Source organism: Lepidochelys kempii, chromosome 11 (assembly GCF_965140285.1).
Source record: "Lepidochelys kempii isolate rLepKem1 chromosome 11, rLepKem1.hap1, whole genome shotgun sequence".
Lineage (NCBI taxonomy): Eukaryota > Metazoa > Chordata > Testudines > Cheloniidae > Lepidochelys > Lepidochelys kempii.
Window position 1 is genome coordinate 57,159,454 of NC_136390.1, and position 15,517 is coordinate 57,174,970.

The 15,517-nt window shown below is 38.1% G+C and overlaps 1 protein-coding gene across 1 annotated transcript in view; it reads right to left on the minus strand.

Annotated features, from left to right (window-relative positions):
* Nucleotides 1–10,828: 10,828 nt before the first annotated feature.
* BOLL (boule RNA binding protein) overlaps nt 10,829–15,517 on the minus strand; it is an 80,768-nt gene continuing 76,079 nt past the window's right edge. Inside the window, exon 11 of the mRNA XM_078848000.1 lies at nt 10,829–10,987. Coding sequence (XP_078704126.1) covers nt 10,829–10,987 — 159 coding nt within the window. The remainder of the gene's footprint in view (nt 10,988–15,517) is intronic.

Genomic DNA, 15,517 nt, shown 5'->3' on the forward strand with positions numbered 1-15,517 from the left:
TTCATAAGTAAAGAATGGATATTTACCCTGCAATAACTGTGGTTCTTTGAGATGACGCAGTCAGTTTGAATCACACTGGAGGTGTGCGTGCACCTCATGTGCATGAACTCAGAATCTTTGGAATAGCAGTGTTAGCTGGGGCCATGCGTGCACCCTGAGTCTCCTTATGACCCAGTGAGAGGGCATACAGGATGGAACGGCTGTAACACTCCTTCAGTTCCCTTGCAATTCTAAGTCCATGACTCTGACAAGTGGGGATGGAGGGTAGGTCATGGGCTCCACACCCACCACAACATCTTCAAGAGCCACAATTACTGTACAGAAAATAACCGTTCTATCTTCTCTGAGTATGTGTCAGTGTGGATCCCACTGAAGGTGACTGTCAATAAGTATCCTCTCAGGATGATGGGAATGATTAGTATCAGCTACATCAGTTAAATAGAGATTGACATACTATTCTCCCAAACTTGGTATCTTATCTAGTAGTTAAGATCAGTGCATAATGCTTGACAAATGCGAGCGGGTTGCTTCATGTGCCTTGCAGATTTCAGATATTGACACATTTCAGAAGTATGACAAGTATGTTGATTGGGCTCTGGTGGAGAGACCCTTACTAATTGGTGGGAGACCAGCTGGTAACATAGTGAAATGCAACATCCATTTTGACGGTTTTTGCAATGAAATAGCCTGACCTTTGAAGCAGCCAGCTATGGTCACAAATAGATGGAGCAGTCTAAAGGACAGAGAAAATGATAGTGGCGAGGGTAGTGAGCAAGGGTAGGGGGCCAGAAAAGAAATTGGATGGAGCAGCTATGGGTGACAAAGTACAGCAGATATTTGTTGGCTGTAATCTCTGGCCGTGCCCAATCAAAGTGGGGACAAGGCAATTTCTGGCATGGTGATGACATGACTCTCAATATCCCTGTCAAATCTGCTGCCTCTGGGTGGCAGCCTGGTGCACAGTAGAGTAGGGGGATGATCGGCACCTCCTGGTTTTAACAGGATTGCTTTCTAGGCAAGCATTCCAGTTGGTGACTGTGGAAATAAGATTATTTTATGCTTTGTGGGGACTGGTACAGGAACATCTTGGGATATAGCACTGGAGTGTAAATTCCCACAGATCTCAGCATTGCCCTTGAATCCATGAAGGAATGGAATGTCTTGTGTGTCTGGTTCCTGAAGAGCTCCATGCCCTTGAAGGGCAAGTATTCTATTGTTGCCTGGACTTCTTTTAGAATTCAAGATGCCTGTAACCAGGAGGCCCAGCACATTGTGACTACCATGGCCATGGATCAAGCAGCCATTCTGGGCTCCTCCATTGCTGTTTGTAGGGCTGTTTTTGCTACTATCTGCCCTTCTTTGATGGTGTATCTCAGCTCCTCCCTAGAGTCCTGCCAGACCCTTGATAGGAAGGGGAGTTGCTCTGACCTACATCAGAAAATTGTATTTTGCAAACAGGGCCAAGTAGTTCAGGATGTAGAATTGGAGAGAGGCTGACAAGTAAGTCTTTCAGCCAAAGAAGTCCCTTTCTTGGGGTCCTTATTCTTTTGGCGTCCCCTTGGTGGACCTGAACTCTTCCTGGACCACAGAAACTCCAAGCGACCGTATTGTCAGATGCGTATAAAAATGTTCAAAATCCTGAACTGGGACCTGACAGAACTTTTCTACTGGTGTAAAAGTAGGGGGAAAGCAAGGTTGGGGTGTGCCACAGTTCGTTTGCTGAGACCAATATTTTCCCACTGATTGGAAGAGCAATTCTTGTCAGCACTGCGAAGCTGAGGCTACCAAACAATTTGTGTGTGTTCTCTTGGATCACCTCTGCCTCTATATCAAAGCTTTCAGCTGTTTTTGGAAGTCCCTAAAGTCATCGATGACAGATATTGGGGCTGAGGTTAAAGCCTGAACTGGAGAAGAGGAGTATTCCTTAGCTGGGGAGGGCAGTTGCCGTGTTTCTCAAGCAATCTTTGCTGCTTCATAAAGAAGGTCCTCAGTTCCAGTGAAGAGGGGCTGGCTTTTGATGTCAACAATGATCAAGACCTTTCCTTTTTGCTGAAACATGTGATGGGACTCCACTCTGGGAAGCTGGGGTATCAATTGGGCTACTACGGCCATTGTGGTAAATTGTATAAGTAATGGCCAGACTGCAGGTGGCCCATCCACAGACAGTAATGCACTAGTACCCAATATAGGGTGCTTTTGTAGCTATCGTTTCAGTCTACCAGGAGAGGGTTCCTGGCTCAAAACCAGGGAGAAGGAATGGCTTGGAGACAGCAAGGAGAAGTACATCTCTGGGAATGGTGGTGCCATTGAATACATGTCTGGTGCTGATGGTGCTGGGTCCAATGCTGAGAGGAGCGGTGAAGGTGGTTCCTTGAAAGTACACCTCTGTAATAGGATGGGCTCTTTTGTCAGTGCCAGTGTTAATACTGGGGTAAATTTGTGTCGATGTCAATATAGCCTCTCATGCCTTTTTTCATTGTCGGTGCCCTGCTCCCATCCCTCAATATTGAAGAAGTAGTGTTTTGGGTCCTCCTGATGGGATGGACATATTGTCCAGTCTGAGCTTGCACTCAATGCAGGTGTGTTGCTTGGCATCCAAACTGAATGGTGCAGACGCATTTGGTGCCAACATCATCAGTGCTAATTGGATCAACACGAAGGATTCTGGTGTCAAGTGTCAGTGGTCTTGGCACCTTTTTAGACTACTTCTTCCCACTGGAACTGGTGGTATGATTCTTGGATTCTGGGGCAATTGCTGACGTTAGTCTCAACTCCATCTTGGAGGATTTCTGCCTCTTTGGGACCAGATGTGAACTTCATGGATTGTTAAAAGAAAAGGAGTACTTGTGGCACCTGAGAGACTAACCAATTTATTTGAGCATGAGCTTTCGTGAGCTACAGCTCACTTCATCGGATGCATACCATGGAAACTGCAGTAGACATTATATACACACAGAGACCATGAAACAATACCCCCTCCCACCCCACTGTCCTGCTGGTAATAGCTTATCTAAAGTGATCATCAAGTTGGGCCATTTCCAGCACAAATCCAGGTTCTCTCACTCCCTCACCCCCCTCCAAAAAGGTGAGGGAGTGAGAGAACCTGGATTTGTGCTGGAAATGACCCACCTTGATATTCATACACATTGTGAAGAGAGCGGTCACTTTGGATGGGCTATTACCAGCAGGAGAGTGAGTTTGTGTGTGTGTGTGTGGGGGGGGGGGCGGAGGGTGAGAAAACCTGGATTTGTGCTGGAAATGGCCCAACTTGATGATCACTTTAGATAAGCTATTACCAGCAGGACAGTGGGATGGGAGGGGGTATTGTTTCATGGTCTCTGTGTGTATATGTCTACTGCAGTTTCCACGGTATGCATCCGATGAAGTGAGCTGTAGCCCACGAAAGCTCATGTTCAAATAAATTGGTTAGTCTCTAAGGTGCCACAAGTACTCCTTTTCTTTTTGCAAAGACAGACTAACACGGCTGTTACTCTGAAACCTGTCATGGATTGTTGTTACACACACTGGGGGTGTAGGTGGTGTGACCTAGTTGTTGGAACAGGCATTATACCTACTGGTCAGAGCAGAGCTGGAAAGCAGAACCAGAGTTGTGGTCAGGAGACAAGCCAATGGTCAGAGGCAGGATTCAGAACAAAACCGGAGTTGTGCTCAGAGCCAGGGTGTGCAGACCAAGGTAGAGACTAGGGCTGAAGCAGGAACAGGTGCAGATTGGAGCAAAGACCAGTACAGGAAGCAGGTCTGGCACAGGTGAGGTGTAGAACATATTGAGCAGCTGCTGTTGCTACAAGGCTTAAATGATTATTTGCTGGCTCTTCTGTCCAATCAGGGAGCACAGTCACTTAGCTTGAGCTTATTGGCCCAGTCAAGCTCATTGAGTTGCCACGCAACTGTGCCCAGAGCCAGCTGAGTTCCTGACAATTGCTCCAAGATGTAATTTGAGACTCCCATATCTCAATTTTCAGGTTCAGGTTGAGAATAAGCAGTGGATGGAACACTTGTCAGGGATGTGTCCTTCCCAGAGGCAGGAAAGACATCTGCTGTGTACATTGATTAAGGGCATAAGACCATCGCATGAAGAACAAGGTTTCAGTATTGTGGGTTAGAGTCTACTATTGCCAGCAGCTGATATGAAGTTGCTCGCCCTGCAGTAAAGCAGTTTGGTGGGGGTATCTCCTCCATCTTTTATTTATATATATATATAGGAACAGCCAAGAAAAAAGAATAACAAACAAATTCATAAGAAGGTGAAGAAAAGTTCTTCACAAAAAGTTTGAGTCTGAAGCTCAAAAACAGTAGTGCGTTGGACACAGTCCAGGTTCAATTTTACTGTCATGGGCAATAAGCGGGAACAGAGGGAGAACAGCAACTGCTGCACCCTTTATGCCTTTACATGCTCAACCCTGAAAACATGAGGATCATGCACACCTATAGTGGGAGCCACACTGACACATACTTGAAGATTATTTTTCAGAGAACAGAATATACCATTTACAAGTTACTTGGTTTGGCAAATTCTACTTATTTTGTTCTGTGTCTCATCCTTTTCTGGAATATCCCCTAATCCATAATCTCCCTCCTAGTTGTGTGAAGAAACTGATAGGCTGCTAAGGGACCCTGAGAGAGGGAAACTTGAACATGGGCCCATTGAGGATGATGGTTTGGGCAAGAAAAGTCTTTCTATTCCTCCACCTGGATGCTATTTTAACCTAATTTCCTAAACAGATAGTGTAATTAATCTAACACATATGAAAACATAACTCTGTTTAAGTGACAGTAAAGCAGTAGACTCATTGTACAAGTTTACAAATTCATTTTTTAAACAATTCCCTGATAAATATAAATGTTTATATTTATCATTTACACTATTCTAGTCTACTTGATCAAAAATAAGTTACACCATGAGCAGTAAATACAGGAAAATTTATTTGAATTAACCTTTTAGTTACAAAAACAGAGTTTTATTAGAAGTTACAAACTACAGAAACTTGTTTTTTATGACTGTATTTCACATGTACAGTTTTAACACAAAATTAGATGTTTGTTTTACTATTCTAAATGGTAACAGGTTTACTAAAATCTTAAGGTCTATGAATTTATTGTTTAAACATTTATTTCTGTACATCAACAGCACCTTACTGAACAAGGCTGCAGTAACCAGATTAAATGCACCTGGAATACATTATCAAAGCAAACATTCATCCGATTAGCTAAAATCCTGCATACTAATATAAGACAAAACTTAAACTGTTATGTCACATGTCAGCTTTAGTTTTATCATGCTTCCATTTCCAAAAATCAAAATACTCAAGAACCTTTATTATGAACCACATAAAGAGCATTCTGTTTATATTTAATGTATACATTTATTATTAACTGCAGCTAATTTTGATGGAAAGAGGTTATGGTATAAAATATATATGGCTCTGTTTATACTCTGTAATACTGTATGGCTCTCTTAAAGCTATCATTTTAAATATATTTAAAAATATTAATATCTCAAAAGGTCCATGAAGGCCAAGAGACCTGTACCTTTCTGCTATGTATTAAATAAATTATTTTGTATTTTCTTTAAAATGAGAGCTACACAGTACAGCTAGCCAAGCATGATAAGTGCTTACCACATTTCAAACTTTTTTTTTTTTTGCACAACAGGTTCTAGTTTTCTGATAGGAGTGTACAGATGTATCATTGAGACATCCTTATTATATTTTTCATTTCTTTAAAAAATGACTTGTTAAATGTTTGTTTTCTTCACTTAAATAGAGAGCCGTCATGAAGTGAAGAAAGCTTTAATCCAGGTGAGCTGAAATTACTGCACTACTTTACCTTTAACACATTTCTACAAACCTATCTTACAATAAAGGCGCATCCTTGAAACTTCCAACATTTTAAAACTATGCTAACATACAGGTAAAGCCATGTGTTCTGTTAGCGTTTACTAAATTGTTATTGGAATGCAGTTTGTTCATTAACATAATGGTAAAAAAATTGTGTAGGACACAGAAAATTGTTGTCTTAATGCAACCTATTTTGGAAATGCATTTTAAAATACCTTAAATACAAAAAAATCACATTAAAATGGCAAATTAAATTGTTTTATGATGAAAATGAATTGTTTGCTAGTTCTCAAGAAAGATTAATATTTTGTGTTAATGCTATTTCTAACCTTTGAAACAGGTATTTACTATCCAAATAGAGGAAAATCTACTTTACTTAACATTATGACATTCCTTGATCTAACGCATAAAAAATGTTCAGGAGCTATGATAATCATTGGTATCAGTTCAGATGTAATTTTTCTGTCAGTCAGAATCTATGGTAAATATGATTTTCCAGTGTTCCCTACAGCAAATGTTCACACTAGCATTTTGCCACATAACTATCTAGAATACAAAATTCAGTCAGTATCAGTTGTTAGTAGTGCTCTGAAAGCTAGCTTTCTAGCATAACGAAAATACAAACTGGGTGGCTAAGTCAGAAAATTAATTTGACTTCAAGGTCAAAGATTGTCAGTGGATAAGAGAAGATACTGAAGAGAAGGAGGAAAATTTGTCATATTTGATTATCTTGACAAAGAATAGTATTGGTATAGGCAATGATCCTGCAATCTGATTTGGGTAGGACTCCTCCCATGCACATGTGTAGAGCTTCAGAGGTGTCAACAGAGCTCTTCGTTGATACAGAATTACACCCATAAATATTATATTGCAGAATCAGGACCACTGCATGTAGAGGCAGCTGTATGACTTCTGTACAAAAGCATGGAATTTCCAAGAACAGGGAGAATGGGATAGAAAAGCATCAAACGGGGGTGGAAGGTAGGAATGAATATTAGAAAAAAACTACACTGGAAGTATCAAGATAATGACACTCACAGATTTTTTAAAGAGGGAGTGGGGTAGTTCTTTCTTAATGTATATTATTTTCTACAAGAGGAACATGCTGAGAGTACAGCTACATATGGGAGTTGAATTTTAAGGCAGGGGTGTCCCAACTTTGCCTAATGAAGGGCCCCACTGATCAGAAGCCTGAGGGTTGAACCTAATTTGCATAACAAGGATTAGGTTGCAATCATCCTAAGAGAAGAATTTAAAGAACAGGAGCCTATTTAGTCACCTGTCTGATCTTCAAAAGCACTGAGCTACCAACACCAACAGCTGCAACTGAAGTCAACAGAAGCTGCTTAGTGCTCAGTGCTTTTGAAAATCAATCAGGATCCTAAATATAGTTTTAGGAGCCTAATTTTAACCTCCTATTTTATTAAAAATCTTGGCTTAATCTTAAAAAAATGATGTATGGCTCTTGGAGGCTTGAGGTCCCAGCATTCAATGCTCTGTATCTTGATCTGTTCTAGACCAGTGGTTCTCAAAGACAGTCCGCCACTTGTTCAGGGAAAGTCCCAGGTGGGCAGGACCAGTTTGTTTACCTGCCGCGTCAGCAGGTTCGGCTGATCGCGGCTCCCACTGGCCGCGGTTCGCCGCTCCAGGACAATGGGGGCTGCAGGAAGGGCGGCCAGCCCTTCCCTTGGCCCATGCCGCTTCCCGCAGCCCACATTGGCCTGGAGTGGCGAACTGCAGCCAGTGGGAGCCGCGACCGGCTGAGCCTGCGGATGCGTCAGGTAAACAAATCGGTCCGGCCTGCCAGGGGCTTTCCCTGAACAAGCGGCAGCCCGGCTTTGAGAACCACTGTTCTAGACCACACAGATAGAGCCCAGTACGTCAGGAAACTGCACTTTCATACTGAAGAAGAGGGTGGCGGCAGACTTTTTTGTAGAAATCTGTGGGCTGTAGTTGATGTGCACAGTGTAGCTGGGCCATTCTTCCAAGGCAAAAGAAGAAGCAATACAAAAGAAAGTCCAAATTGTAAAATGAAATGATAAATACGAAGGTTTAACTTTTACTTTTCAGAACAAGTGTCTTTGGGCCAAATTTTGAAGTCCTTAATTAACTTTTATTTAAGAAAATTCCCACTGAAGTAAGGACCTCAGGATTTAGTCCTTTGTACTTCAGCCTGGAGAAGAGGGAAATTAATTTTTTTGTTTACAAACAAATCTCATTTAATATCTACTACAATTTCTTGTTTTTATGAATTCTGAGTCCCTTATATAGCAGCTCACAGTAGCTCATCCCATCATTTTATTTACCTTAGATTTATATTATTTAATGTTCATATAATTGCATTCTGTATTTGACCAAATAATTAAAGCTGGAATATTTTTCAAGTACAAGAATTAGAGTGTGGTCAAACAAGAACACATTTTCAATTGCTGAATTTTGAAACTTTAATATACCTATTTGGTTTTTACTCTTCAAACTGGGATTCTTATAACTAAAGCACAAAAGAAAGAATCAATTTTGCCAGTCTGTATTATAACACTTTAAATGACATATCAATTCAACCTTTCCCTCACATCAGAAAATTAACTGACACTTACAAAAGAAATCAACTACTTCAATTTAAAAAAATGACAGTTAATACTATAGTTAATAGCTTGATCTTTAGATGAGATACTGCATCTGCCTCTGTAGCACTAAGAACATGTTACGTTATTTATAAAATAAATGCATAGTCACTCAGATTGAGTATGAGAGAGATTTTTCAAAATAGATATTGTGCCATCTTTTTTTTTTTGCATTACTAATAAAATTATCAGACTACCGTTAGTTATTTCACATATTATTTTCCCCCTTATGTTTCTGAAGAAAATAAAACCAAAAGTTAATATTTATAGTCTAAAATCAAATCTGTTCCTATAAATGGAAATAATAAATGTGTGAATATTTGGGCTTTTTAGATACCCTTTACCTGATATACATATCAACAACTGCACAATATTTGTGCACCTTTGAGAAATCAGATCGAAAGACTTCAGCTGTAAACCAAAATTGTTGAACACATTACTGCATAACAAATTTACTTTTTGGACCTCTATAATTTAAAAAATATTGTAATAAAAATGTTTTAGTAGAACAAAGAACAAACTAAAACTGAATTCTTGAAAGCAGAATTTATAACTCATACTGAAAACATGGGTCAAATTGATATATATGTTGTTTCATGATATTAGAAATAAAGCTGTAATAACAGAACACAAGACCTTTCCTGGCTACCTTTGCTTACAAAATATTTACAACTGAGTAAATGCTTCCACATAGATGAAGCAGTTTTAGGATGTGCCAAAATGTCTATAACATATCTATTGAGATAAATTCTAAAACCTAAACCAAATATAAAAATAACTGGGTAGATGCTCACTGGTGTAGATTGTCTCAATGGAGCTATGACAATTTAATCTAGCTGAAGATCTGCCCCAAAACAATGAGCTGATATCCTCAAGATCCCAAGTTATATTTACATTTTGACATAAACTGTTTAAAAATGACAGTTGTTGGGTTATCACAAACATTTTTTACAAGAGGTATAAATCATATTTACGTGTGATCTTGTTTCTGTTCAACAATGGTGCAAAACTGATTTAGTCTTGGAGTGTTACTAAAACAGTAAATAAAATTATATGCTATGGGCCTGACTCTCCTCTCACAGCAATGTCAATCAACTGGAGTTAACCCAGTATAAGAAAGAGCCGAATCAGGCCCAGCACAATATAAAAGAAAACCACTGACTGCTGGATTTTAAATAAGACTGAATACTACCTGTGTATGTATCTACCACTGCTATATATAATGCCCACTCTGCAAGATCTTCACCTGATATAAACTAAAACAGAATATTGCAAATGCAGTTGGAAAGTCACTATCAAGCAGTTCAAAAATGTAAAAAAGAATTTAAAACATTTTACATACAAAAGAAAGGTAGAGATAAAGACTTTCAGTACTACATAAACAATAAGCCATGGCTTGCACTCATATTAAATACAGTAGTCATGTTTTAATCTATCAGGAATTTAAAATTTAATAATATAGATGGAATCCTTAAAAAGGAAGGCAAAGGGGAAAAAGAAGGAATAAATTATTAAGTCCTTGTGGTTGAGGAGAAAATTGTTTTCCATCTCAACACATGATATAGTCAGTCAATGAGTTTTTAATCCTGCATAGACAGTAGAAAAATATTAATACTTAAATGCCAGGTGAAGGTTTTCAGTTGTCTTAAAATATAAAGTATTAAGTAAATTCGTGTTCATTTTCTATAGCTAAAAATCATACCATAAACATGAATGTATTGTTTACTGTATTCAAGAACAGTGTCAGCCTCAGATAAAGGTATAGACTTATAAACAAATGGTCCAAATTATATTCTTAAAAATTCTTATCACAAAGTAACTAAAATTACACCTATGCAAGAATTCTTATCTGATTTGATTTCAACAACAACAAAATAAAGTTACACAAACTATACATGACGTGAAAAAATACAGTTATGTTTAAATAACAATATGTAAAATAAAATAATTGGTATCCAAATCAAGTATATGCTGTCAGTCTACAAGAAAATGGCTCAAATGTTGAAAATGTCTGTTGTAATTTATCTGATACAAAAATGAATTTTAGATTTTTCCTGTAATACAAATATGCTGTTTTTCAAACTACTTTAATAAATAGTGCATATACAATAGTCTGTATATCACAAATTACAAGTCTGTCACCTAAATGTGCATTAATTGATAAAGGAAACCATGATTTTATCCTGCATATCTTGTGTTTGCTGACATGAACTGCAAGATTTCTTTTTATTCCTTTTACAAAAAAATAGGGCATTTTAACTTAGGCATACTCAGTAAATGTTGAGAGTTACTAAATTACATACCCTCTGTGTGCTAGACATATTAGCATAGTAGACATCTAAGATTCTATTTTACAGAGTCTGTAGAGGAAGGTGGAGTGAGAATTGTATCTTCCATTCTGTAATCTTTCCTAGGATGAAAGTGAGGGCTTCGTGTATATCGAGGTTTCAAACTCACAGATGAAGGATGTGAAAAATTTCTTCTCACAGAATGTAACCTTGGTTCCTAAAAAGAAAGAAAAATACCATTGTGTTTAAAACGGTGTTTTGTTTATTATACTAAACATGTAGTGGGAAAGATCCAATTTAGGATATATATGTACCACCTGTCTGAACACTGGTGCTCATCTCTAATTTGGAGGATAAGGACCTAAGGTAGATGCAAGACTTACGCATGTGGATAGTCCCACTGGAGTCAATGGTACATGTGATGGGACTACTCACATGCTTAAAGTTAAACACATGCATATGTCTTTGCAGGATCAGGGCTTTAATGTATTTGAGTTGTTTCTTTAACAAGCAGAGACAACAGAGGAAAAATACTTTGTAAATCTCCTATTTTTCCCTCTTATCGCATACTTTCATGATTCAAATACTGTTCTTATAATATATGCAACTACTCAGCCTCTTGCAGGGCTCCCTCAAATCACTTAGGACTCACAAACTATGAATGCAGAATTTCCACAGATACCAATGTGAGTTCCATGTGCAATTGAAGATACAAGGCTAGATCTTCAACTGATATAAATCATCATAGCATCATTGACTTCCATGGAGTGACATGATTTTCACCAGCTGAAGATATGTCCCACAACTTGGCCTAAGTATCCTTACCACATCACACTGACACTATCTGTTTAAAAATAAAATGAATACATTTAAATGTATTCATATCTAAACAGTTTTCATGCCAAAGCACTTTACAAACAAACTCACAAGGATCTCAGCTGCAGTGCAACTGTAACAGCATGCAGCAAGACTGAACAACAGTTTAAGATAGGTAGTGAAAAATACCATATTCAATTGAAACTGTAAGGGGCAATATAGGTAAGCACAATATTATCATCTAAATTGGAATTTTAGCCACAATACTAGGATTCACACATTCATACTTGTGTTCAGTGCTATGGGATACTTAATGACCAAAAGTATTCAGTACTTTGATTTACAGCTCTTCCAAACCCTAAAATGTCTACCAGCATAGCTTTGTCCTCTGCCCCCGCACCCCCACCTCAGTGTGCTGGGGTATCATAATTCAGTGGATTGACTCAGAGGGAAGAGTTGCACCAACGCCCTTCTTGCAGCACCCACATGTTCTTGGAGGTCTCTCATCCAGTGGTGACTCAGCATGACAATACTTAGCTTTCAACCCATAACAGATTAAACAGTGGGGGCAAGTCTTCCAAGTTATACTGGTGCAAAGCTGATATTAGTGGCACTGCACTGGTGTAATTAAGAATAGAATTTGCACTCTTATTTTTATATTTCTATTATACTTGTATGGTGTAATATTTTACTTCTTGATAAGTATGATTCAACAAGCATATAGAAATAATAAAACATATTAGGGCTGTCAAGCAATTAAAAAAGTTAATCACCATTAATCGTGCAATTAATCTCACTGCTAAACAACAACAGAATATTATTTATTTAAATATTTGTGGATGTTTTCTACATTTTCAAATATACTGATTTCAATTACAACACAGAATACAAAGTCAACAGTGCTCACTTTCTATTTATTTTTATTACAAGTATTTGCACTGTAAAAAACAAAAGAAATATTATTTTTCAATTCACCTAATACAAGTACTGTAGTGCAATCTCTTTATCATGAAAGTTGAACTTACGAATGTAGAATTATGTACAAAAATAACTGCATTCAAAAATAAAACAATGTACAATTTTAGAGCCTGCAAGCCCACTCAGTCCTACTTCTTGTTCAGCCAATCGCTCAGACAGACAAGTTTGTTTACATTTGCAGGAAATAATGCTGCCCTCCTCTTATTTATGTCACCAGAAAGTGAAAACAGGCATTCTCATGGCACTGTTGTAGCAGGCGTCACAAGATATTTACATACTAAATGCACTAAACATTCATATGTCCCTTCATGCTTCAACCACCATTCCAGGAGACATGTATTCATGCTGACGATGGGTTCTGCTCGATAACAATCCAAAGCACTGCAGACCAATGCATGTTCATTTTCATTATCTGAGTCAGATGCCACCAGCAGAAGGTTGATTTTCTTTTTTGGTGATTTGGGTTCTGTAGTTTCCACATCGGAGTGTTGCTCTTTTAAGATTTCTGAAAGTATCCTCCACACCTCGTCCCTCTCAGATTTTGGAAGGAACTTCAGATTTTTAACCCTTGGGCGGAGCGCTGTTGCTATCTTTAGAAATCTCACATTGGTACCTTCTTTGTGTTTTGTGAAATCTGCAGTGAAAGTGTTCTTAAAATGAACAATATATGCTGGGTCATCATCTGAGACTGCTATAACATGAAATATATGGCAGAATGCGGGTAAAACAGAGCAGGGACCATACAATTCTCCCCCAAGGAGTTCAGTCACAAATTTAATTAATGCATACTTTTTTAATGAGCATCATCAGCATGCAAGTATGTCCTCTTGAATGATGGCCAAAGCATGAAGGGGCATACGAATGTTTAGCATATCTGACACGTAAATACCTTGCAATGCCAGCTACAAAAGTGCCATGCAAATACCTGTTCTCACTTTCTGGTGACATTGTAAATAAGAAGAGGGCAGCATTATCTCCTGTAAATGTAAACAAACTTGTTTGTCTTAGCGATTGGCTGAACTAGAAGTAGGACTGAATGGACTTGAAGGCTCTGAAGTTTTAAATTGTTTTGTTTTTGAGTACAGGTTTTGTAACAAAAAAAAATCTACATTTGTAAATTGCACTTTCACGACAAAGATTGCACTATAGTACTTGTATAAGGTGAACTGAAAAATACTATTTCTTTTGTTTATCATTTTTACGGTGCAGATATTTGTAATAAAAAATAATATACACTTTGATTTCAATTACAAATAGAAATAAATAAATATGAAAATGCAGAAAAATATCCAAAATATTTAATAAATTTCAATTGGCATTCTATTGTTTAAAACTATGATTAATTTTTTTGAGTTAATCATGTAAGTTAACTGCGATTAATCAACCGCCCTAAAACATATGTTGTTTTTGCTGCTGTAGTGCTTCCATAGATCTCAAAGTACTTGAGAAGGCTGGCTGATCATTAGCCCCATTTGACCTACAGAATAACCAAAGCACAGAGTCATATATGAATGGCCATACTGGGTCAGACCAATGGTTCTTCTGGCCCAGTATCTTGTGTTCTGACAGTGGCCAGTGCCAGATGCTTCAGAGGAAATGAACAAAACAGGGAAATGTTGAGTGATCCATCTTCTGTCATCCAGTCCCAGCTTCTGGCAGTTGAAGGTTTAGGGATACCCGGAGCATGGGGTTGCAGCCCTGACCATTCTGGCTAATAGTCATTGGTGGACCTATCCATCTTGAACTTATCTAATTCTCTTTTGAGCCTGGTTATACTTCTGGCCCATGGCAACAAGTTCCACAATTTGTATATTGTGTGAAGAAGTACTTCCTTTATGTTTTAAATCTGCTGCCTGTTAATTTCATTGGGTGACTCCTAGGTCTTGTGAAGGGATAAATAACACTTCCTTATTCACTTTCTCCATACCATTCACAATTGTATAGATCTCTATCATATCCCTTCTTCATTGTCTCTTTTCTAAAATGAACAGTCCCCGTCTTTTTAATCTCTGCTTGTATGGAAACTGTTCTGTACTCCTAATTATTTTGTTGCCTTTTTTCTGTACCTTTTCCAATTCTAATATACCTTTTTTGAGATGGGGCAACCAGAACTGCATGCAGTATTTAAGGTGTGGGCATGGGTTTATACAGTGGTATTATATTTTTCTGTTTTATTATCTATACCTTTCCTAATGATTCTTAGCATTCTGCTAGCTTTTTTGAGTGCCACTAAACACTGAGCAGATGTTTTCAGAGAGCTATCCATGATACAAGTATGAAGATCACTTTCTTGTGTGGTAACAGTTAATTTACACCTTATAAGTTTGTATGTATAGTTTGAATTATGTTTTCCAGTGTGCTTACTTTGCACTTATCAACACTGAATTTCATCTGCCATTTTGTTGCCCAGTCACCCAGCTTTGTGAAATCCCTTTGTAACAGTTAGCTTTGAACTTAACTATTTTAAGTAATTTTGTATTGTCTACAAATTTTGTCACTTCACTGTTGACCCCCTTTTCCAGATCATTTATGAGTATGTTGAACAGTGAAGGTCCCAGTACAGATCGTTGGGGGACCCTGCTATTTACCACTTTCCCTGGTGAAAACTGACCATTTATTCCTACCCTTTGTTTCCTATCTTTTAACCAGTTACTGATCTGTGAGAGGACCTTCCCTCTTATCCCATGATTGCTTACTTTGCTTAAGAGTCTTTGGTAAGGGACTTTGTCAAAGACTTCTGAAAGTCAAAATACATTATATTGACCGGATCACCCTTGTCAACATGCTTCAAAGACTTCAAACACCCTCAAAGAATTCTAATAGATTGGTAAGGCATGACTCTTCCCCAACACATCACATTTATCTATGTATCTGATAAATCTGTTCTTTACTATAGTTTCAAACAATTTGCCTGGGGTACTGAATTACTTCAGGTTTACCACCTGTAAATGCC